At 40.7% G+C, this 25,818-nt stretch overlaps 1 protein-coding gene across 5 annotated transcripts in view; it reads right to left on the reverse strand.

The window, feature by feature from the left end:
* PLB1 (phospholipase B1) overlaps positions 1-25,818 on the reverse strand; it is a 209,730-nt gene that overhangs the window by 98,065 nt on the left and 85,847 nt on the right. For all 5 annotated transcript variants that reach the window (XM_057742730.1, XM_057742728.1, XM_057742727.1 and 2 more), the window contains 3 exons: positions 4,274-4,335; positions 2,442-2,514; positions 1,182-1,240 (listed from right to left, as the gene is read on the reverse strand). In XM_057742730.1, coding sequence (XP_057598713.1) covers positions 1,182-1,240; positions 2,442-2,514; positions 4,274-4,335 — 194 coding nt within the window. The remainder of the gene's footprint in view (positions 1-1,181; positions 1,241-2,441; positions 2,515-4,273; positions 4,336-25,818) is intronic.

A 25,818-nucleotide genomic window follows, 5' to 3' on the forward strand; every position in this document is an offset into this window, starting at 1 on the left:
CAGTGAATTTCCCTGCCGGAGGAAGGAGAATTCAAGAGTCCTTCAGCCAGTGTCACACACCCCTGGCTCTGCGACGTGGTGATCGGCGTGGCAGGGGCACACAGGCTCGGCAGAGGCAATGTGCTCTGCGGGACATGAAATCTCTTCTCATTATTCCCACCTCCCCTTTCACATCCCTCCTACTGGGAAACCTCCACCTTAACCCTCATCCCCACACACACACGTGCATACACTCATGATCACACATGCAGTATTAACACCACCATCGCAGGCAGAATGGAACAAGGGAGGGGAGCCCTGGCTGCGGATTTCACTGCACCCTGGTCAGTTTTCTACTGCAAAGTCTCGTCCTTTACACACAGCTGGCACTGTGCATGGGATAGCAGGACGGGCCTGCAGTGCGGAGGCAGGCTGGGCCCAGGGGCAGGGGCTGAGGCTGCAGCAGGTACAGAGCAGCAGAGACTGGGAGGACCTGGGGAAGGACACGTAGGCGGAGGCGGCAGGAAGACACAGGAGGGAAGAGGCGGGGGCGTCCTGGTTCAGGTGTGGGGGTTACAGCTGGGCCCCAGGGCAGAGCTGAGAACATCTGATTTGTTGTCTGTTCAGCTGGGAGCTCCTAGGACTTGGGGAGCAGCAGTGCTGAGACCATGGCAGGTGGATTGTGAGAAGCCAGGACTGACCTGGGAATCACACTGGGCTCTGCTCTCCAACCCTCTCCTCTTTCTGCTCACCCCTCTCTCTCCTCTCTTTCCATCCTTCCTTCCTTATCACTCTCTTTCCCTGTTTCCTGACCATATAAAATAATACCACTTAAACCTTATTAGCAAAGATGAATGTATTTTTAAAAATTTACCATGCGGGTGAGGACATTTTTGTTCTTTATGTCATAAATAGAAAGTTTAAGAGATTACTTTTAAAGTTCTGTGTGACCTTTGACTTAATTTATCAATCGGTTTATTAATGAGAAACTCCAAAAGTTTCTTCATCCCAATGTAAAGGGAGGCATTCATTTGATTTAAAACAACAACATCATCTCAGAACCCTAGATTTTAGGCTTTTTCTAGCTCAGAGAATGTTCTTCCCTCCCCACATGAAACGTTCGGCCTGGTTACTGGGCGCTCATTCAGAGGGTCACCAGTGCCCACCCCTACCTCCCACCTCCATCTCCTTGACATACTCACAGTTTGCACGCTGCTAATGGCTGCCACAAATTTAATATCAGAAGGGCTCAGAGAGTGGACTGCAAAGACAAGAACCCATGTGAGAAGGTCAGGTCTACATTCCCCACAATGTTGGCCAAGGATGCCAAGTGGGAGAAGCACACCCACACCCCCCACCCCAAGGGCAGCTGCTCAGGTTGCACCTGTTGGCCATGGGAGTGGGAAGCTGAAGACCAGGCAGTCGCTGGGAACCCTGGAAACCCTGCTCCAAAGAGGTTCACTCCTCTCTGGAGGCCACACTGCTAACTGGATTCAGGATCCAAATAGGTGTCCCATGGAAGGTCACACACGGCCCTCATTTTCCTCTCACCTGACCCTCTTTCTGCCTCTCACTTCCCTCTGTCCCTTGGCTCTGCACTTCTGAGCTACCATTAATAAGTAAAAGAGCAACAAATTAAAATGAAAACCATCTCTGTTCAAAAGAGATCATGCTAGCTTAAAGGTTTGCCAGAGAACAGGACTCAAAGCCTGTGAATATAGATAAACATCAGATGCAAGCTGTATGCAAATGGTACACCAGGACCTCCATGACCTACCTGGGCCACCAGCATCTTTAGAATTAAGTTTCCCCAGAAACCACTGACATACTCCTTGGTCATGTTATGGGGGTATTAAATGTAAGCCTCCTAAAGGAGCCACTTCCTAAAAAATACCCACACTCCTTACATGACAGAATAGTAAGAACAGCATGCTCAACTGGAAACGCTGGTAAGTCAGTACGATGCAAACATAAACAAAGCCATTAAACATTAAACACAGTCTACAATGCAGCCACATAATAGGATAAAGCTGGAGAAGAGGACCAGCTCAAGAATGATATTCACAGCATCCAGGTATTAGACAAACCTAGCCCATTATAGGAAAAACATGTCTACAGCAGCCACTGTGGCTACATTACGGGATTGGGGGAGGCATATGGGTGACCAAGCTCCAACCCACAGCTTCTGAGACACAATCTATCTACTTGGAGGTGAGCTCCCAGAGGCTGCCCTCATTCAGGCAAACCACTGCGGGGCCATGTTCGTTTTATCTCTGAGTGGTATGTTGGGCTGTGTCTCTCCATAGAAATGAATGAGGGGGCCAAAGGAGGAGGTACTAAGGATGGGGAAGAGGGAGGACTTGAATGGCCAAAAGGTGCAAGAGTAGTAGTGTTGGAGCCTCTGCTGGCCACACCAGAGAGAAGACACTGGCCTTCCTGGCTCATGGTTCAGGCTCACATACCTGAGTTAGAAGGCACGTTGGCTCCTGATTTCTTTGGGTTGCATGAGAACAGAGAACTCTTCAGGCTCTGCCACTGAAACCAAACATCAGAAACATCAACTACCTTATGTGGAAACATTGCAGGTCCTGAAAGCTTGGTGTAGAAATGACCATGTACTTGTTCTACTAGGCTCAAAATCCAGAAGCAACAATTGTCCGTAGTCATGTTCTTCTAACCCCCTATCCAGTTCACCTAGTAAAAGCGGACACATACCTATTGGCAATGATTTTAGCAGGTGGCAGGTAAAGATACCTCAGAACAGTGGGGTGGAGAGGGAGGGAGGATAGGAATAAAAACAATTCCTGGAATATGAGAAAGTTCTGGAGATGGGTAGTGGTGACAGGTGCACAACACTGTGAATATACTTAATGCCACTGAACTGTACCCTCAAAAATGGTAAATTTTATGTATATTTTACAATAAAAAAGAAATAATTAAGAACAGGCCCAGGATATCTAGACCAAAAAATTAAAAAATCCACTCTACCTTATTATATTTTTTGTATTATCTACTTTCCTTCTGATAGGAATATGATGGGAATAAGATAAGCTTAAGCAAGAAGAGACACCCAATTAGGAGAATTTATGGGCCCCATTGTATACATCTCATGTATCTTAGAATTTATGACCCTTTCTCCTAATCACACAAACACACAAACTGAACCGGAGTGATGGTTAGCAGGTGCAGGGAGGCATTCACTGAACTTTAAAGCTCTCACTTTAAATCTCTTTGGTGTTTATCTAAATGTTTGTGAAACTTGCAAGAAGAATTCTGAATCTTGTGAGCTAATTAACTCCTCTTTTTAGGGTATATAAGACACACATGTACACCCCTTTGGGGGGGGTCTCTCCACCCCCTTCTGGTGTCTGTGACAGAAGCTATTGTACTCTCTCTCTAACTGCTCTCTAATAAGCTGTCACTTTTTAACTTAAAACCTGAGCAACCACTTGTTATTGATCCCGAGGAGAAATTCTTTTCTTCCAGAGATCACGAATCCCTTCCCTAGATGGATCTCACGGACTTCACTTCTTTAAATTTGACTATTTACACAAAAGTAGGTATATGAGGCCTTATGTTATTTGGTGCTGGTAAATGGATAAAGTGGAAACCGGGAGACTCTCGCATCCCCATTGGAACGGAATGTGTGCTCAGCTCAGAGGGGTTGTTGAGAGCATGGGAGGGGCTGGGTGACCAGGGCTGGGGTCCTCAAGACCACCTGGCCTCCTTAGATGCCCATCCAAATCCAGAGCAGCCTCTGTTCCTCTCAATCACATGGAGGACTTTGGGAAGGGAGATTACGTTTTCTCCCCAGCGTGGAACGGGTAATACTCCAATGGCGGAAAACATGTAGTAAATGAATTACTTGACCACATCTCTCCATCACAAGGAGACACAAGTTAATTTCTTGTGAATTACTGATTTCGGTAAAAGATAAAGTATTTCCTCTCAACCCTTATCTTGTGAATGTTCTGAGAAGACCTCACCCAGATGCCTTCAGATAACTCACAGCATCTGCTTCAAGATTCACAGAGATAACCAGCCCATCTATAAGTCTTTCTGGACACTTCTGGAAACCACCTTCTCGCTCTACAGGGATGATGGGCCCCAAATTCCAGGAGATACAGTTAACGCTGTCTCCGCTCTCTCAGGCCGCCCAGCTGTCCCTGGGGAAGCAGCTCATCCAGCCCATTCCCGCAGAGCCTCTGGGAGGGACCTGCCAACTTGCATCAAGACTTAGATTCACCCTCTAGAAGGGAACTCACTCCCCCTCCTGTCGGGACAAAGCACTGACCTCTGGCCATAGCTGCTCTTCCAGTGTGTTCTCTCCAGGCGAGGTATGGGCCTGGGTGATTCCTGAAAGAAAGCAAAGACAGTTCAGGTTATTTACCTAGAATTAACTCTCACCCAGATTTGCAGCTTTCATGCCCTTCCTCCCTGCCCTACCTAGGTACCGTGCTCAGTTACATCCCTTGTGTTAGGAAAGTCCAGGTCCCATTCTTCTAACTACCACATCCATTGTTTGGGGTCCCGGGCTTCCATTAATGCAGCCTACTAAGGCAGAACCCCCAGACTGTAAAGCAAAAGTGTTATCTGGGAGGGGTCAGTAATAACCTGATATCATGTGTGGGCACGTTACCATAGATTCCTTTATGAGTTCCTTAGCAGAGGGCTGAACTCTCAAGGAGAATAATGTTGGACAAATAGCTGCTGTTGTTTGGGGACCCAGGACAAATCAGGGAAGGCGGAGGACATTCTGGAACAGTCTGAAGGGTGATGTGAGCTTAGGAGGAGAGCTAATCATGGCATTCCCAGCAGCCATGACTGTATGTAACAGCTGGACAGGGGCTGTCTCCAGGGGGCTTACTGATCGTGACAGGAAGAGGAAGAAAAGGCAGGTAGGGAGCTGCTAAGACACTGTCCTTGTCCCAGCTTACTTTGGGCCAGTCTTTTACAACTTTTAATTTTTTTTTTTTACTTTTTAAAAATATAGGTACAATGAGAGACTCACTTTATAAGCCAATAAGTTTTCCCATCAAATCTTTAGCTTTTTAAATACACAAATAATAGTGTAGTATTGATATAATAACAGCATTCATTAAATAAAGGAACCAAAACAATCACCCAGGGTGCCACTACCCCTACAGCCAAGAGCGGTTTCATGTGCTCGCACCCTCTTGTCCACCATCAGGTTCCTGATCAGTCACAGTTTTCATTTAGTTGTAATCAAGATGCAATGTTGTATCCTATAAGCTCCCTTTAATGGTGTATCGTGAGCTTTTCACACTGTTACATAATCTTGATGCTTGTTTCAACAGCTTCAAGAAACGCTTATGATACTGATATGTAATTAGAGGTCTGGCTCCCTTGCTTCCTCTGGCTTCTTCCACCCACTTCTCTGTCCAGGGTGTGCAATCCTTGGAAGGGTGTATCATGCAAACCCTCCAGACAGCATCAGACAAGGCCTGACTTGGGGGAGGGAGCTTGATTTCTTTTCCACCTCCCTCTTGTTTTGCAGCTTTACCTTTTGACCCTGAAAAAAATTTATCTGGAGTTTCATGAGGAGCAAGAGTGTATTTCCATTTCATGCCCACGGTGAGATCAGGCATGGATTTCCACACTGGAGCTCGTAACAGGAATGTTGGCTGTATCCTGCCCCCAGATCTCAGGGACCCTTTTGAAATGCCCAGAAGAAATATTTCTGAGCGGAAAGAACCACATGATGGGAAGGTGCTGAGGTGTGGCCAAACACGGAGCACTGGGAAGGGCTGGAACACAGGGTTCATAACTGGAGGGCAGGGCAGGGCAGGGAAGGAGAGTCGGCACAGACAGAGGGCAGCTGGGCTGTGGAGCCGTGAATGCCAGGCTACTCCACAGGCAACAGCAAGCCATGACCAGTCTTTGAAGAGATGAGTGTTAGAGTGTGTTTTAAGATGATCATTAGTCTGGGAGTAATGGGGTAGATGAATTAGCGGGGCGGAGATGTGAGACCATTTCGGTAATGTTCTTTTTAAACCAGGATAAAAATGTATATGCTAGTCAACACTTACATGCAGCTTTTAGGTACCAGGCACTGTTCTAAGAACTTACCTGAAATAATTCATTTATTTCTCACAATAACACTATGAGATAAATGCTATCATCCTCACTTTACAGTTAAGAAACAGGTCCAGAAAGGGTAAGCAACATTTTAAAGGTGACACAGTGAACACGTGGTGATGGAAGGATTTGAAAATGGGCAGTCTGGCCCCATGGGCTGTGCTCAGAATCAAACTAAGTGTAAGTCACAGCCTAAGATCTAGACCAGGGCTCAGCAAACTTCTTCTGTAAAGGGCCAGATAGCCAATATTTTAGATTTTACAGACTATATAGTCTCTGTTCCAAATACTCACCTCTGCTTTTGAACTATGAAAGGTGCCATAGATAATGTGTAAACAAATTAACTTTATAGAGACAAATTTGTATTTTCATATAATTTTCATGTGCCATTAGATACCTTTCTTTTTATTTTTCTCAACTATTTAAAAATGTAAAAACCTTTTGGATAACAACAAACTGATTTTAAAGTTTATATGGAGAGGCAAAAGATTCAGGATAGCCAACAGAACATTGAAGGAGAAGAACACAGAGGACTGACACTGGCGAACATTAAAAGTTCTCATAAAGCTACAGGGTGATATTGGCAGAAGAATAGACAGATGGATGTATGGAACAAGAGAGAGCACCCAGACATAGACCCACATAATAGAATCAACTGCTCTTTGACAAGAGTGCTGCACAATGGAGAAAAGACAGTCTTTTCAATGAATGATGCTGGAATAACTAGATGTCAACATTAAAATAATCGATCTAAAGCTGTAAAAATCATTCATAGCTTGCAGGTCATATAAAAAGAGGCAGAAGACTGGATTTGGCACATGGGCCATTGTTTGTGAACCAATGTCTGATCTAGACACTATTTTTTTATAATTAATTTTTACTGGAGTATAGTTGCTTTACAATGCTGTGTTAGTTTCTATTGTACAGCAAAGTGAATCAGCTATACGTATACATATATCTCCTCTTTTTTGGATTTCCTTCCATTTAGGTCACCAGAGACCACTGAGTAGAGTTCCCTGAGATATACAGTAGGTTCTCATTAGTTGTCTATTTTATACATAGTATCAATAGTGTGTTTGTGTGTGTGTGTGTATATATATATGTGTATGTGTGTGTGTATATATATGTAATTCCCACTCTCCCAATTCATTCCACCCCCCCTGATCTGGACACTATTGAAAAGAGGTCATCAAGGTGAAATGGGAAGATGGCATCTCTGGTGATTAGCAATAGCCCTTAGCTCTGGGCATCACAAATGGGAGCCTAGGATCTACCTCTACATTACCAGGCTGGTTGCTGCTGCCACAGCTCCTCAGTGGGCTTTAACAGCACCTTCACAAGCAGAGGAACACAGGTGCTAAAGCAACTCTCCCCTGGTCTTTGAAAAATGTCCCACTCAGCCTATCTCCTGGTTCTCTAGGCTTCATGCCTGAGAAATAAAATATTGCTCTTCAAAGAAAGCTTTTGGTCTCTGCTGAAAATAGCAGTTTTCTTTAAAAAAAAAAAAAAGATTTTTGTGGCCATGGATACACTCATACTCTATAATTTATAAATTTTTTAAAAATTGAATAATACAGGAAGACCTAGCCCAGTGCCTGCACAAAATGTATACTGAATATGTTAATTTTGATAAAAGGTGTTGTTTCATTATCAATCCAGAGACACAACCATACAAAATCTATGGGATTCAGCAAAAGCAGTTCTTAGAGGGAAGTTCATAGTGATACAGGCCTTCCTCAAAAAACAAGAAAAATCTCAAACAACCTAACCTACCACTTAAAAGAATTAGAAAAAGAAGAAAAAACAAAATTTAAAGTCATCAGAAGGAAAGAAATAATAAAGATCAGAGGGGAAATAAAAAGAGATTAAAAAAACAATAGAAAAAAATCAATAAAACCAAAAGCTGGTTCTTTGAAAGGGTAAACAAGATGGATAAACCTCTGGCCAGGCTCACCAAGAAGAAAAGGGAGAAAGAACCCAGATAAACAAAATAAGAAATCAAAAAGGAGATGTAATAACCAATACCACAGAAATACAAAAAACCATAGGAAATACTGTGAACAATTATGTGCCGTCAAATTCAACAACCTAGAAGAGGCGGACAAGTTTCTAGAAACATATGGCTCACCAAAATTGAATTAAGAAGAAATGGATAATTTGAACAGACAGATCACTAAAGATGAAATAGAATCTATAATTTAAAAAGTCCCTACAAATAAAAGTCCAGGACCAGATGGCTTCACAGGCAACTTCTACCAAACATACAAAGAACTTATACTGATCCTTGTCAAACTCTTCCAAAAAAACTGAAGAGCAGAGAACATTCCCAAAGATATTCTATGAAGCCACCATCCTGATACCAAAACCATACAAAGACACCACCAAAAAAGAAATCTACAGGCTAATATCTTTGATGAATATAGATGCAAAAGATCTCAACAAAATATTAACAAACTGCATCCAACAACACATAAAAATCATACACCATGTCCAAATGGGATTCAGACCAAGTTCACCAGGATGGTTTAACATATGCCAATCAATCATTGTGAGACACCACATAAACAAAAGGAAAGACAAAAACCACATGATCATCTCAATAGATGCAGAAAAAGCATTTGACAAAATTTAACACCGATTCATGATAAAAACTCTTATCAAAGTGGGTATACAGGGAACATATCTCAACATAATAAAAGCTATTTATGACAAACCCACAGCCAATATAATACTCAATGCTGAAATGCTGAAAGCCTTCATGCTAAAATCTGGAACAAGACAAAGATGCTCACTCTCACCTCTTCTATTCAACAGAGTCTTGGCAGTCCTAGCCCCAGCAATCAGACAAGAAAAAGAAATAAAATGTATCCAAATTGGAAAAAGAGGTAAAATTGTCATTATGTGCAGATGACATGATTCTATATATATATAGAAAACCCTAAAGACTCTACACAAAACTACTAGAACTGATAAATGAATTCAGCAAGGCAGCAGGATACAAGATTAATATACAGAAATCAATTGCATTTCTTTACACTAGCAATGAAATATCAGAAAGAGAATGTAAAAAAACAATGCTTTTTAAAATCACATAAAAAATACTTGGGAATAAACCTGATGAAGGAGGTGAAAGAATTCTATGCTGAGAACTATAAAACATTAATAAAGGAAATTGAAAATGATTCAAAGAAATGGAAAGATATCCCATGCTCTTGGATTGGAAGAATTAATATTGTTAAAATGACGATACTACCCAAAATAATTTACAGATTTAATGTGATCCCTACCAAATTACCCATGACATTTTTCACAAATAATCCTAAAATTTATATGGAACCATAAAAGACTCAGAATTCCAAAGTAATCCTGAAGAAAAAGAACAAAGCAGGAGGCATAACCCTCCCAGACTTCAGAAAATACTGCAAGGCTACAGTAATCAAAATAGTGTGGTATTGGCACAAAAACAGATATATGGATCAATGGAACAGAAAAGAGAGATCAGAAATAAACCCACACCCCTATGGTCAATTAATCTTCAACAAAGGAGGCAAGAATATACAATGGGAAAAAGTCTCTTCAGCAAGTGGTGTTGAGAAAGTTGGATGGCTGTATGTAAATTGTTGAAGTTAGAACATACCCTCTCATCATACACAAAAATAAACTCAAAATGGCTTAAAGACTTAAACGTAAGACATGACACCATAAAACTCCTAGAAGAGAGCATAGGCAAAACATTCTTTGACATAAATTGTACCAATGTTTTCTTAGGTCAGTCTCCCAAGGCAATACAAATAAAAACAAAAATAAACAAATGAGACCTTAATCAAATTTATAAGCTTTTGCACAGCAAAGGAAACCATAAAACAAAAAAACAACCTACAGAATGAGAGAAAATATTTGCAAAAGATGTGACTGACCAGGGCTTAATTTCCAAAATACACAAACAGCTCATACAACCCAATAACAACAACAAAAAAACAACCCAATCGAAAAAATGGGCATAAGACCTAAATAGACATTTCTCCAAAGAAGAGATACAAATGTCCAATAGGCAAACGAAAAGATGCTCAACATCACTAACTATTAAAGAAACTACAATGAGGTACCACCTCATACCAGTCAGAATGATCATTATTAAAAACTCTACAAATAACAAATGCTGGAGAGAATGTGGAGAAAAGGGAACCCTCCCACACTGTTGGTGGGAAAGTAAGTTGGTACAGCCATTATGGAAAAGAGTATGGACGTTCCTCAGAAAACTAAAAAGAGAATTACCACATGAGCCAGCAATCTCGCTCCTGGGCATGTATCCAGAAAAAATTCTAATCCAAAAAAGGTACATGCACCCCTATGTTCATAGCAGCACTACTCATAATAGCCAAGACATGGAAGCAACCTAAATGTCCATCAACAGATGAATGGATAAAGAAGATGTGGTACATATATACAATGGAATACTACTCAGCCATAAAAAAGAATGAAATAATGCCATCTACAGCAACATGGATGCAACTAGAGATTATCATACTAAGTGAAGTAGGTCAGAAAGAGAAAGACAAATACCATATGATATCACTTATATGGGGAATCTAAAATATGACACAAATGAACCTATCTACGAAACAGAAACAGACTCATGGACACAGAGAATAGACTTGTGTTTGCCAAGGAGGAGGGGATTGGGGGAGGGATGGAATGGGAGGTTGGGATTAGCAGACACAAGGTATTATATACGGAATGGATAAAAAGGTTATTTTAAAGAAAAAAGAAGAAAAAATAATCCAGAGAGACAGATGTCATTACTAGTATAATTTTATAGTAATGAAAGTTAAAATTTTTCTTTAGAGAGCTGGGGCTAGATTGAGAGACCCTATTTGTGGACTCTAAATCTAAAAGGTTTTAAAGGGGTTCAAAAGAGCTTGTTTTTAAAGATAAGAGATGGATCCCCATATCTTTCCCTGCAAACATCATGGAATCTTCTGGCCTGTTTTCCTCTGCAGACATTCTATCATGCATTTCCACATTGTGTTTGTGTGTGTGTGTGCGCGCGTGTGTGCGCAGACGCACGTGCATGTGCGCCCATCTGCTGAGTCATAAAGGCAGCAAGAACTTGAGGGGTAAAGAGCCAGAGTAAGGACAGAAAAGAGAGTGAGTCCAACATTTGATGCTGTTTTTACCCTTGAAACACCTGCCAAATCATGGGCAACAGAAATCAGCAGGTAAATGGATAATATGCTGGGCCGAGCTTCAGACCATCCATGGAGCTGGGGGGAAATACTAGTGTCCAGGGCCCATCGAGGAGAAGGCACCCTGGCGGATGTCCCAGCCTTTTATTTGGGACTTCAAAGAGCAAGACCCTTGGAAGATGGATAAAGAGGAAATAGACCAGTCTCCAAAAAGACTGAAGCCCAGCTTTGAGTGAGTTTGATTCCTGATATTAGATGAGGGTTATCTGCCCCCACCTAACTGCTTGGCCAAAGTAAAGCCTTTATGGAGGAAGACAGCACCATCTGCAACATAAAATTATCTGACTTTTCATATACAATGCCTGGCTTTCAATAAAAAGAAATTACCAGGAAACATTACCAAATAAACAGAAACCAAGAGAGAGAAAAAACCCCAACAGACAATAGACAGTGAAAAGTGGTGGAATAATGTGGGAATAAAGGGATAACATTCACAGCTTTGTTAGCCTGATGTTTTGTTCCCAGTTGGGGAGAGGAGTAAGCCAATGGGATATTCAGTGGGGTGATCCAGGAATGAGGAGAAGGAAATGGGAAGGATGGAGATACACCTCACACATTCCCAGCTGGCTGATAATCTATGTGTGTGCTGGGAAGACCTGAAAGAACCTCACGTAAAATTAAAGTGAAGAGAAACTTGAGAATGGGCTGAAATTTTGTGTTCATTCTCCACCCTACACACAGACCAATAAAAAGAGCCTTACAAACTCAAGATGTTTGGGTACCACCTCTGTCCAAATCACTGATCACTAAACCATGCAGACCCAGGGTTGACTCCTAGGAGGCCAGGTTAAAAAAACAAAAAACAAAACAGGATGCAAAATTTGCTAAATTTTATCAAACATGTCCAGTTTTCAACCAAAAGTTACTAGATATGCGATGAAATTGGAAAGTGATTCCCATATTCAGGAAAAAAAAGCAGCCAATGAAAACTGGTTCTGATTGGGCCCAGGTGTTGGGTTTTGCAGGCAAGGTCTTCAAAGTAGCCATTATATATATATAATATATGTGTATATAATTATATATAATATATACATGTTCAAAGAATTAATGAAACTATGTTCAAAGAATTAAAGAGAAACGTGAAGTTTAAAGACTTAACAAATAGAAGCTATAAAAAGAAAATTCCAGAGTTGAAAAGAAAAATAACTAAAAGATTTACTAAGATCGGCTCAGTCACAGACTTGAGGTGGCAGAAAAAAAGAATCTGTAAACTTAAAGATAGATCAATAGAAAGTACATTTCTGAAAAATACAGAGGAAAAGAGATTGAAGAAAAACAAATAGAGCCTCAGAGGTCTGTGGACACTGTCAAGCTACAAAGCACAAAGGTAAAGAGTCCCAGAACATGCAGAGAGAGAAAGAGGTGGAAAAAGATTTGAAGAGATCATGGCTGAAAATTTCCCACATTTGATGAAAAATATTGAGCCACAGTCAAAGAAGCAGGGATAAAAACAAAAGCAAACCAACAAAACAGACACTTAAGGTAAGAAAAACACAATTTTACCTGGACACATCAACTAAAATAATTGATGTGTCCAGATGTAGTTTAAAGCCAAGGTAAAAAAGAAAATAAACCTCAAACAGCAGAAGAAAAACAACTTTTCATGTATAAGAGGCCAACACTATGGTTAACAGTCAACTTATTGGAAACAGCTGAGGCCAGAAGGCAGTGGAATGACATATTCAAAATGCTGCAAGGATGATGATCCCACATGGAAGCATGGCAATGTAAGAAGGAATTAAGTACAGGAAGTAAATATGTAGGTAAATCCAAAGTCATATTGACTGTATAAGACAAAAGCCAGCAAACTATGGCCCATAGGTCAAACCTTCCCACAGCCTATTTTTGTGTGGTTTACTAAATAAGAATGATATTCACATTTTTAAAGGGGTATAAAACAAAGAAGAATACATGGTAGAGACCATACATGATCCACAGAACCAAATATTTACCATTTGGTACTTTACAGAAAAAAGGTTGCCAACCCCAATACAAAAAGTAAAAAATAATACAGCGTGGAGTTTAAAATATATGTAACATATTGCTGTGTGGGCAGATTTGAATGGAGTACATGGAGTTACACTGTTGTAAAGTTTTTCTTTTATCTGGGAAATTATCAAAACACTCATTTATATTAGACTTTAATATGACAAGGATGCAGGTTGTAATCAAATGCTAAAATAACAAAAATGCATAATCACAAGAGGTCAGACAGCAGTATCAAGTGGTATCAGCAGTATTTCATCTTGTGGAACTGAAAACTACAGCCACAGAAAGACAGAGAAAGTGAAAAAGCAGAGGACTTTCTACCAGATGAAGGGACAAGATAAAACCCCAGAGAAACAACTAAATGAAGAGGAGATAGGCACCCTTACAGAAAAAGAACTCAGAATAATGATGGTGAAGATGATCCAGGACTTTGAAAAAAGACTGGATGCTAAGATCGAAAAGTTTACCAAAGACCTAAAAGAATTAAAGAACAAACAAACAGAGATATGCAACACAATCACTGAAATAAAAAATACACAAGAAGGAACCAATAGCAGATTAACTGAGGCAGAAGGGCGAATAAGTGACCTGAAGACAGAATGGTGATAATCACTGATGTGGAAAAGAATAAGGAAAAAATAATGAAAAGAACTGAAGACAGCCTAAGATACCTCTGGGACAATGTTAAACACACCAACATTCATATTATAGGGGTCCCAGAAGGAGAAGAGAGAGAGAAAGGACCCGAGAAAATATTGGAAGAGATTATAGTTGAAAACTTCCCAAACATGGGAAAGGAAATAGCTACCCAAGTGCAGGAAGCACAGAGAGTCCCAGGCAGGATAAACCCAAGGAGAAGCAGGCCAAGACATATAGTAGTCAAATTGACACAAATTAAAGACAGAGAAATGTTATTAAAAGCAACAAGGGAAAAACGACAAATAACATACAAGGGAACTCCCATAAGGGTAACAGCTGATTTCTCAGCAGAAACTCTGCAAGCCAGAAGGGAGTGGCATGATATATTTAAAGTGATGAAAGGGAAGAACCTACAACCAAGAATACTCTACCCAGCAAGGGTCTCATTCAGATTCGATGGAGAAATCAAAAGCTTTACAGACAAGCAACAGCTAAGAGAATTCAGCACCACCAAACCAGCCCTACAACAAATGCTAAAGGAACTTCTCTAAGCGGGAAACGTAAGAGAAGAAAAGGACCTACAAAAACAAAAACAAAACAATTAAGAAAATGGTAATAGGAACATACATATCAATAATTACCTTGAATGTAAATGGACTAACTGCACCAACCAAAAGACACAGACTGGCTGAATGGATACAAAAACAAGACCCATATATATGCTGTCTATAAGAGACCCACTTCAGACCTAGAGACACATACAGATGGAAAGTGAGGGGAATGGAAAAAGATATTCCATGCAAATGAAAATCAAAAGAAGGCTTCAGTAGCAATAGTCATATCAGATAAAATAGACTTTAAAATAAAAAATGTTACAAGAGACAAGAAGGGACATTACATAAAGATCAAGGGATCCGTCCAAGAGGAGGAGATAACAATTATAAATATATATGCACCCAATATAAGAGCACCTCAATACATAAGGCAAATGCTAACAACTATGAAAGAGGAAATGCAAGGCAGAAATAGAAACACAGATGTAGAGAACAAACACATGGACACGAAGTGGGGAAAGTGGGGAGGGTTGGGGGGGGGATGAATTGGGAGATTGGGATACCAAATTGTACACTCTAAATATATGCTGTTTATTGTCTTTTAACTATCTCAATAAAAATTCTTAAAAAAAAGTGCATGATCAGCAAGCTAATATTGGGCAGGATAGCCTGATGGAACTGAAACATAGAAATGATTAATCCAAAGAAGACAAGAAAGGAGGAGAAAAGATCATAGAATAGGTAGGACACAGTGAAGCATAGATAGATATTATTTTTAAACATACTTGGGAAGACCAGAAATGAGAAGCTTAGGGGGATCTATGAGAACTTCCTTCAGTGTCTGAAAGGACTGGATACCAATGGGGATGGCCTTGTTCCATGTGACCCCCAAACCAGGACTGGACCAGTGGAAACAGGCTGTCCCTTGGTAGAATAGCGAGAGCTAACTGAACAAGAATGGGCTGCCCAGGCCACTTGGTCCAGGTAGAGGCTGGGGACCATGGTGGGTGTGTGGCACACACACCAGGCAGGTGTTAGGAGCTTGGACACCCTTGGTCTGGTCCATCTCTCCATGCCTCCACTTCTTCACCTTTAAAAAGGTGAGGTTGATAACACCTGCCTCGTGGAGTTGCTGTGAGGATTAAACACATGTAAACATGAAGCACAGTATCTGACATGTGGTAAAAGTCCAGTAACTGACTTTATAATCAGCATCAGAGAGATGATGAAGCACAGACCCCTTGTCAATATTCTGGGATTTCCTCTTATAACTAGAGAGCTCGTATTTCCCTTGATGATCTAAATCATCCCTGATACCTGCCCTGCAACATCACAAAGAGCCTGTACCTGGAATCTAAGTGTCCAGACCTGAAGACCCAGATGGAAACTTAGGACCCCTTGGTCCTGTCCCCACTGACTCCTGGGCCCTCATTCCAGTTCTCTGCTTCTCATCAGGTAAATGGAAAGAAAAATTCTTGCCTTTCCCACAGCACTCCGAGGCATTGTGGGAGAAATTGTCAAAGCATTTGTGGCCTGATTGGACTCCAATCATGGAATCCTAAGGGCATTTCTCATTTGGAAGTTTGTTTTAGCCTCAAGCTCATGAATCTGTGAAGGGCTTAGAGCTCCCTGGAAAACTACCACTTCGATATGGTCAATAAGAGAAAAAGACAAGTACTTTTTCACCCTGCTGGGCAGGAAACAGAATGTGTGCACACATTCTGAGGGACAGGTTTAGCTGAGATCAGTCATCCAAGCTGGACAGAGCTGTGACCACTGGGGCCCTAGAGCCAACAAAGGGCCATCAGAGCATCAGGCCTTGGCAAGGCAAAGTCACACATGGTTCTCCTTTGGGAGGCCCCTCTGAACCACTGGTTCTCAACCCACAGCCTGCTGCCCAGCCCACAACACTGAGATTCAGATTGGATTGGCCTGTGGGTGGGGGGCCTGGGTGTCCTGGACACCAGCAGCTTTTCAAAGCCCTTTGAGTGATGTCTGTGTGCTTCTGAGGTTAACAGCCCCAACTCTTCAAGGAAACCCAAAGCTTGTCAGCCCAACAGCTGGCCAGGGGTAGGGAGGGTGATTTCAAAAGCAAAACTAAAACAGCTCATAATTAGTAGATTCCCTTTATTATTATTATTATTTTTTATTTATACTGTGTCTGGAGCACACTTTTCCATCTCCATCCCTGCCTTGAAGAAAGGTGGCCATGTTGTGACCTTGATCAAGCATCAATCTCTCTGGACCTTGACTTGCCCATCTATAAAATGGGGATAAGACTGGCTTTCCTGCCTTCTTCACGGGCTTGTTGTGAGAACAGGAAAGCACTGTGTGACTAGGAGAGGCCATACACATGCGACAGGGGACTTGTCACCCTGGATGAGAGGGAGGCACGTGCCCTGGGCAGTGGGGAGGACGGTCAAGGCCAATGCATGTGGAATTAAGGCCACTCTTCAGTGTACATTAAATTTGGGGGCTTTTTGGAAAAGTATAATGTCCTCATAGCAACCCTGAAGTGTAAGTAGAGGCAGGATTTACAGGCTCTGGGGAGGCTAGGTAACTTTCACCAGCTCACACAAACCACACCAGCAAGGACAGAGTCAAGCCTCGCATCAGCACTGCCATCCACTAACCGGTGAGTTGTCTGGGTGATCTGGGAAGGGGCGGGTCCAAGTCAGCCAACATTTGTTTGCTGTGCTGTTCTGGGCTGTAAGCAGGTCTTCTGGGCTTTGTCTGTCACCCTGTGCAGCATCTTATCCCCATTCACACCTAGGGCCTGTGGGATGCTGCTGTCCACCTGTGAGCAGGCACTGCACAGGTCATGCATCGGTGCTGCTCTCATACCAACAGTGCTCTGAGGACCACGGGATGCTAGCCTGGTGTCCAGGCAGTCACATCACAGGCAGTGAAGGTGACCCAAGGGCCAGAGAAGCTTCCTGGTATAGCTGGATTGACCTCTGTCTTAGAATGCTAGAATGGCTGAGGTGGGCTGGTCTTTGAGATCATCTCGTTTAATACCTCAGCAAACTAAGACCCAGAGAGGTTAACAAACTCACCAAAGTCTACTCAGCGAGTTATTAAAGGCCATGTGTGGAACTCAATGCTCCTTAACCTAGTCTGGCATGCTTTCCTTGGGACCAAAGTCTTTTAAACTTAGTTACCAACGGGAAAAGGGGGAGGGGGGAGATAAATTAGTAATATGTATATGTTAATCCCAACTTCCTATGTATAAAATAGATAACCAACAAGGACCTACTGTATAGCACAGGAAACTCTGCTCAACATTCTATAATAACCTACATGAGAAAAGAATCTGAAAAAGAATAGATGTATTTTTGTGTATAACTGATTCACTTTTCTGTACACCTGAAACTAACACAACATTGTAAATCAGCTATAGTCTAAGATAAAATAAAAATTTAAGAAGGCAATTATAAAAAAGACCTACTGTGTGTGTTGTTCTATAGCCTGAGTTGCCAACATATGGAAATTTATTCCTTTGCCGTGTCTACAAGAATAGTATCTTCAGCTGCCCTTCCCTTCCCCAGCAGTCAATCTAGATTTATCATCAGGATGCCAAAGAATGATTTAGAATTAACACTGTTACAACCTTTGGGTAGACACAGCTTCTAATCTGATGAGATCATTAAAAACTTAGAGATGATTTGGGAAGTCCCAAACCACCATTCTTTAAATACCCATGTCCTGTGCTGGTGACCTCAGGGAGACACCTCTTATGGATTCCATTCTGGACAGAGACCAATGCACACTCCTGTCTCCATCGAACGCCCACCTAACATCATACGATTTTTGCCCCAGGAGAGGGAAGAATGTTCTAGGGAGTAGTCCTTAGAGGAGAGAGCACATTCAAAATTGACCTGACCTTTGGCCCTTGGCTCATTATACGACCTCAGACAAGGAATGAATCCCTTTTAGATTGTATTTTCCTTAATCTCCTCAGGGGGACAATTGAGGCAGGGCCAGAGCCAGCAAGAAACAATCCAAAGAAGAGAGTCCCATGGTAAAGATGAACAAGTGGCCCCAGGCAGTGGCAGGTCATAGCCTTGACCCCTCCTCCACCATCACTCTGCTCCAGCTTTGCCTCAGCCCCCATGAGCCAGAATTTAAAGGGGACCGGGGACCCCAAAACCTGATGGGGACAGAAGCAATGGTTAATGAGCTCCAACGGGGGGGATCCTTGGGAACTGTGTGGGAGCCTCACGTCTCCCCCATCGGGACGGTCTCCTCCCAGAGACAACTGGGAGGTTCTAATGTGAAGAAGGGAGCATTGCCGGAGGACCACTGTTCTCTCTGAGATGCAAGAGTGCAAGAGGTAGTGACTCCCCAACTCAGTAGGAAAGCACTTGGCCTTCCCAGAGCCCAGCAAACTCCCTGATGGGCCTCTTTCTAGGAGCCAGACCCATTGACTCACCAGCATGTTGCCTCTTTCAATGCATGACCTTTTATGTCTGAAGCCAGCAGACTCATCTTGCCCAAAATATCAGGCCACTCCCCTGCTGAAGAACCTTTAATAGTTCCTCCTTCCCAATACAGCAAATCCAAATTCTAGGCTTGTTGCGTGACCTTGAACCGGTCACTTAAGCTCTGTAAGGCTTAGTTTTTTGTTTTTTTGGGGTTAAAAAAAAATTTTTTTTTTAATTGAAGTATAGTTGACTTACAACGTTGTGTTAGTTTCTGGTGTACAGCAAAGTGATTCAGTTATACATACATATATATGTGTGTGTGTGTGTGTATATACACTCTTTTTCATATTCTTCCCAGTTATACTTTATTACAGAATATTGAATATAGTTCCCTGTGCTATACAGTAGGACCTTGTTGTTTATTTTATATATAGGGTTTAGTTTTTTAAATGTAAAATAACAGATTTGGGACTTCCTAGATGTTGCAGTGGTTAAGAATCTGTCTGCCAACGCAGGGGACATGGGTTCGAGCCCTGATCTGGGAAGATTCCACAAGCCATGGAGCAACTAAGCCTGTGTGCCACAACTATTGAGCCTGTGCTCTAGAGCCCATGAGCCACAACTATTTAGCCCATGTGCTGCAACTATTGAAGCCCACGCACCTAGAGCCCATGCTCTGTAACAAGAGAAGCCACGGCAATGAGGAGCCCGCGCACCATGATGAAGAGTAACCCCCGCTTGCAGCAACTAGAGAAAGCCCGTGTGCAGCAATGAAGACCGAATGCAGCCAATACATAAATAAATTAATTAAAAATAAAATAAAATAAAATAAAATAAAATAAAATGTAAAGTAACAGATTTGGATTAATCATTTTAGAAGTCTCTAAGCCAAAAGACATTATAATAATCTCTACTGCTCTTATCTAGGGATTTCAAAATTCCACTTTACCTAACTCGTCACCTCCCCCAACACCAAGCCTGCAATGCAGTCCAGCAGGCCCACTCTCTGCTCCTCAAACCCATCATGTTGAGCCCTGACTTTGCCTTTGGGTGTGCTGTTTCCCCCACTTGCATGCCCTCCCCATTCCTCTGCCTTTATCTTAAGCCCACTCATCTTCCAGCGCTCAATCGAGTTTCACCTCCCACGTGAAACATCTCCAGCCCACATTCATCTCTTAGTTCTCTGAATCCTATTGCTTTTAGTACAGCTACTTGCACCTATTTTGGTGCTTAATTCTTCTCCAGTGATTTTATGCAGATCAGTTCTCTCTCCCCAGAGGGTTCCTTACATTGGGTTTATTATCTCCCAGCCAGGCTCAGCCCTGCTCAGGTTCTTAGAAGGGTGCTCAGACAGTTAACTGACAGTAGCAAAAATGCAACTTGATGAAAATCGTGATTGACAATAAAGTCCTCAAAATCTACAAGATGCAGATGACATCCCAAGAAAGTAGGACTCCTGAGCCCCTAGAGGAAATCCCATACCTGTGCCTGTTATTCACGGCAGGAATTTGGAGGCAAGTGTGTGAGTTGAAGTAGGGGTGGGGATGGGGATTCAGGCATCCAAGAGAGATGGAGGAGAGAGTCTGACCCCAGAGTTCCAGGGATGGCTCTGCCACCAGCAAGATAGGTGATTTGATCAAGTCCCCCAGGCCCGCCCATCAATAACTGGAAGGACGTGGGCCACCAGAAGTCTTCTCAGGTTGTTTTCTACTATTATTTGGAAAGAGAGTATTTCTAGAAGGCTGGGCTGGCAACCTCCAGGAAAGACTACAGGCCCTAGTGAAACAATCATTGACTAACTTTACTTGTTCTAATAATGAAAGAGGTATTCCTTTCCTCACACAATGAGTTCACCCAGTTCCCACCTTTGGCTTCCCAGTGACAGGGTGTGTTACCAAGGTAAGAGTTTTCATTCACAAGCATGACAGTCTCCTGGGGAACTTCTGACCCATGCCAAGAAAATGAAATTCTAGTGAAGATGGTATTTTATTAGGCACAGGGATTTCTTGCCAACTTATTTTAGCCAATTGCAGTTTTGAGATAATGATGTTTCAGTTTTCTAAACTGAAAACTTCAGAGCAAGAATCTGTTTCCATGTGGGTTTTGTTGAGCCCATTTTAAAGCTTAAACAGAAGCCCTGGTTTGGCTCTTTCCTCCCTTGTAATGTAAGGAGATGGTGAAAGGCTTAGGCTCTGAACGCAGACTCAGGACTGAATTCTGGCTCCTGTGCTTATTTGCTGGATGAATTTGGGCAAGTTATTTAACTTCTGAGTCTCAGTTTTCTCACGTGTAAAAGGGAGAATAGTACATCCCTCTTAAAGGGAAGCTGGTATATATGTACAGTGCTTAGCATGGGGCTTGGCTATTCTAGGGAACCTCACACCACAAATTTAGTTTGAAGTGATTGGTAATGTCCCAAGTGCCTGACAAGTGATGTTCATATAGTCTCTAAAGACAGGCATCTTCATCCTAGGCCTCAAAGAAACTCACAAATAACTTTTCAAGGAGGTGAAGCATCACACACTAAAAAATAACCAAGCACATAAGCAAACAAGGTATCCAGGAGCAAATATTAGCAGAAAAAAACAAAGAGGAAGTAGATAAAAAACTTTGGAGACTGAAGTTATCAGACAAAAATTATAAAAATACTATGTTTTAAAAAATAAAAGACAAACTTAAGGATATTTATAGGAACACAAAATTATTTTAAAAAGTAACATTGTAAATTTGGTAAAGAACTAAATGTAAATTAAATTTGAAAAATAAAACCAACTTTCCAAAGCTTCAATGATCAGGTTTAACAGCAAATTAGACAAAACAGAAAGAATAAACTAGGACATGTGTTATAATAAATTATTTAGAATGCAGTATAGAAAGACAAAAAGATGGTAAAATTGGAGGCTAAGAGACATGGCACATAAAGTGAGAAAAGCAAACAAACATTTAATTGGCACTCCAGAAAGAAAACAGTGGAGAAGAAGCAATATTTCAAGAGATACTAGCTGAGAAATTTTCAAAACTGATGAAAGATATTAAGCCACAGATTCAAGATACACTACAAATGCTGAGTAAGATTAATTCATAAAAGTAAATGAACTAGGAGACACACATACAACACAGACTATTTTTCCGAAGATGGCCATGGCATTTCCTTCCATCCTGCATGCCCTTTTGCAATGTGACTTTTACCACTCCTCCCCCCTCAAGAGGTGAAGTCTATTTCCTTCCCCTTGAATCTAGGCTGGCCTTGAAACTTGCATTCACCAACAGAAGCAGCAGAGATTATTCTTGGGTCTAGTCATTAAAAGGCCTTGTGGCTTCTAATTTTGCTCTTTTGGGACCCTGAGCCACAAGGTAAAGAATCCCAGGCTTTTCATGTAGAGATAAGACTGTGTGGAACAGCACCAAGACACCCCAGTACTAAGTCCCCCGATATGTCATTTTAGATTCTCCAAGTCAAACCCAGACAACACTACATGGACTAGAGACAAGATCCCTTCTGAAGTCACCCCAAATTACAGACCCACTGAATTGCATGTAAGTAAATGTGAAAAATAAAACTTCCCAAAACCTACTTAAGAAGAAATAAATATGAACAAATCTATAACCATTAAAAAAATTGAGTCAGTAGTCAAAAGTCCACCAAAAGATAATATTTCAGGCTGAAATGGTCTTATTGGTGAGTTCTACTACCAATTAAAGGAAAAGAATAATTCCATTATTAAAAACTATCCTAGAGAACAGAAAAAGAGGGACACTCCCAAATTTATTTTATGAGAATGTATACCATTGGTATCAAAATCCAACAGTAGTGGGAGAAAAGAAAATTATAGTTCAATTTCATTCATGAACATATAAGGGAAAAAAATCCTAAACAAATGTTAACAAATCAAATCCAGCAGTATATAAAAACAAAATACACTGTGACCAACTTGATTTTATTCTAGGAATCATGGATGTTTCAACAAACAAATAGGTTAGCAAATCTATTAGTTCAACATAATAATAAACTTAAAAGGAAATAAATATGATTATTTCCATAGATGCTGAAAAGACCTTCAACAAACTTTAACATTCATTCCTGATAAAAATAAGAACACTCAAGAAAACACAAATTTGTGGATACTTCCTTAATGTGAACACACAAAACACACATATGTGTATGTATGTATGACTCCCAAAGTCTATCATCTAACTGAACAGGGAAAATTTGCTTCCTACTAAGATCAGGAACAAGGTGAGAATCCCACTATCATCCTTGCTATTTAACATTGTGTTGCAGCATTAGACAATGCAATCAGAAAAGAAAAGAAGTACAGGCAGAAAAAGAAAAACTATCTCTGTTTGTTGATAATGTGGAACTAACCCTGGAAACTCTAGAGAATCAATGATAAAACTAATTCAAACAATGAAATAATTTAGCAAGATAGAAAATATAAACTTAACATGGCAAAAAGTAAAAGCCTTCATATATACCAATATATGGCCTAGCTCAGTTATAAGATATAGTGGAAGAAGACACATTTATAATAATAAAAGATAAAATACTCCTGAAAAAGCCTATATCCCTCTATTTTACAGATTTAAGGCGATTCCAATAAAAATACCAATACTTTTTTTTTCTACAGCTAGGCAAATTCTAAAATTCATAGAGAAAAATAAACACGCAAAAATAGCTATGAAAACCCCGGAAAACAAGAGCAATGAAGGTAGGTGAAGTAGATTGCAAAATGGCCACAGATTTCTCCTATCCTTGAATGTATGTCACTTTGCAGTATAACGGGGCTCTTCCTCCCAACAAGAGGAGAAGTCTATTTCTCTACCCTTTAAACCTGGGTAGGCCATATGAATTGCCTTGGTCAATGGGACATTATCAAACATGATGCAACCATGAGACTTGAAAAGTATTGATGCTTTTGGAGTTTACCCTTTTACATTGCATTTTGGAAACTGAGACCACATGGTCTTAAAAAAAAAAAAGACAACTTCCTTTGCAATCAGAGAATTTAAAACTAAAATACTACTTCTCATCTGCGACATCTGCAAAAATGCTAAGGCCTGACAATATGCTCTATTGACAAGCTGTGGAGAAGTAGGCATTTTCATATACGTTGCCAATAGGAAGGTAAAATGGTGTGATCCCTATGGATGAGGGGCGGAGAGTTTGGTGATATCTAACAAAACTGTATGTGTATTTATCCTTTGACCCAGAAATCCCAGTTCTAGGAACTTTCCCTAAGCTATACCTCCAACAACATGAAAAAGACATATGTACATGATTGTTCATGACAGCATTACTTAAAATAGAAAATATTGGAAACAATCTAATGCCCATATTGGGAGACTGGTTGAATATATATGGTACATAATGAAATATCCTACATTTGGAAAAAAAATAAAAAATATCTTTGAACAGATATAATGTAATTTCAGGATATATTATTACGCAAAAAAATCAAGATGAAAAAGAAGTTTATAGTAGATTATCTTTGTGCAAGAGGGAAGAAAAAATAAGAATATATATTTGCAAAAAGAAACTTAAAAAGGATATGACAGTAATGAAATTACCTACAGGGGTAGGTGGAAATGGGATGGAAGGGATAGGGATGGGACTTCTCCGAGTATATCTTTTCACATAGTTTTGACTTTTGAACCATGTTAACGTTTCATATATTCAAAAAATAAAGTAAAATCAAGAATGGGAGAAACCCTATAAGTGAATAAAAGCAGAGACAAACTTAAGTATATGTCAAATAGATAACATAACCATACAGAACAAAATAAAAAGTTAATACAAGTGATTTTGATCAAAGTATTTTGATTATATACCCTGAGTAGGACATATTCTAAGGACAAAAGAACCACAGAGAGATTTTGAACTTCATTTGTTTGTGGTGGTGGTGTAGTAATTCCAATTAGGTGTTGGACGTATTGTAGGATTCAGCAAATGAATAAATTTATCAATGTTTTGTAACCTTGGCTTACACTGTGGGAAAGGACAATGCAAATCAGGAACAGGGGAAGAAGATAAAAGCCTAATTCTAACTAAAATTAGAGATATCTGTATACATTCATCTTTTTAAAGAGAAAACTATATTTCTTGGCTCTGTCCACTGAGAGAGCTTAGACATGACACTCTAGCAGCAATGAACACCTCTGGCAGCAATGAACACCTCTAGCAGCAATGAACACCTCTAGCATCCAGATCTTGGTTTCTAAATAAAATCCCCTATCAATTGGCACCTTAAAGACATCATTAATTGCATGGTGAGATAGGGAAAATAGAAGATTAGCCTGGAATAACTTGTTCCATAAAGTTAAAAAGTGCTTAAGAATTGATGGGGAAACAGGAGTCAGCTTGAAAGGGCTCTTACTGGCCAATAACTTGAGCATCAAAATGAGTAATGATAGGACTGGGTTATAAATCCATTTTATATTAGAAAGGGAAAACCTAAAAAGAGTGGGGCGGAGAGGAGAATTTTTTTTTTAACGGAGGAATGCCAACTGACAATAGTAGAAGGAATGACAGACATTTTTAAATCACCATCTTACACTCACCATGGTAATAATTCAGCCAAGAATCATCAGTGGATGCGAAAACCATTGGGTATAAGAACAGTCACTCGACATCACAGTGTCTCCCTACTTATAAATCACAAGTGGAGGTACCTTCACAAGGGAGACATCTGGCAGACACCACCTTAATCAAACTATCAAATTTAACATCACCAATGAAAATATTTGCTAATATTGCATGTATCCCTGAATGTTAAACATAAAGGACACAACATGATCTATGTTGCATTTCTACCTGAAGAGTTTAATCTGATTCTAGCAATAAAGAAACAATTTGGACAAATCCAAATTGCAGTGCACACAAAAAAAGCC

The sequence above is a fragment of the Hippopotamus amphibius genome, chromosome 7 (genome assembly GCF_030028045.1).
Source record: "Hippopotamus amphibius kiboko isolate mHipAmp2 chromosome 7, mHipAmp2.hap2, whole genome shotgun sequence".
Classification (NCBI taxonomy): Eukaryota; Metazoa; Chordata; class Mammalia; order Artiodactyla; family Hippopotamidae; genus Hippopotamus; species Hippopotamus amphibius.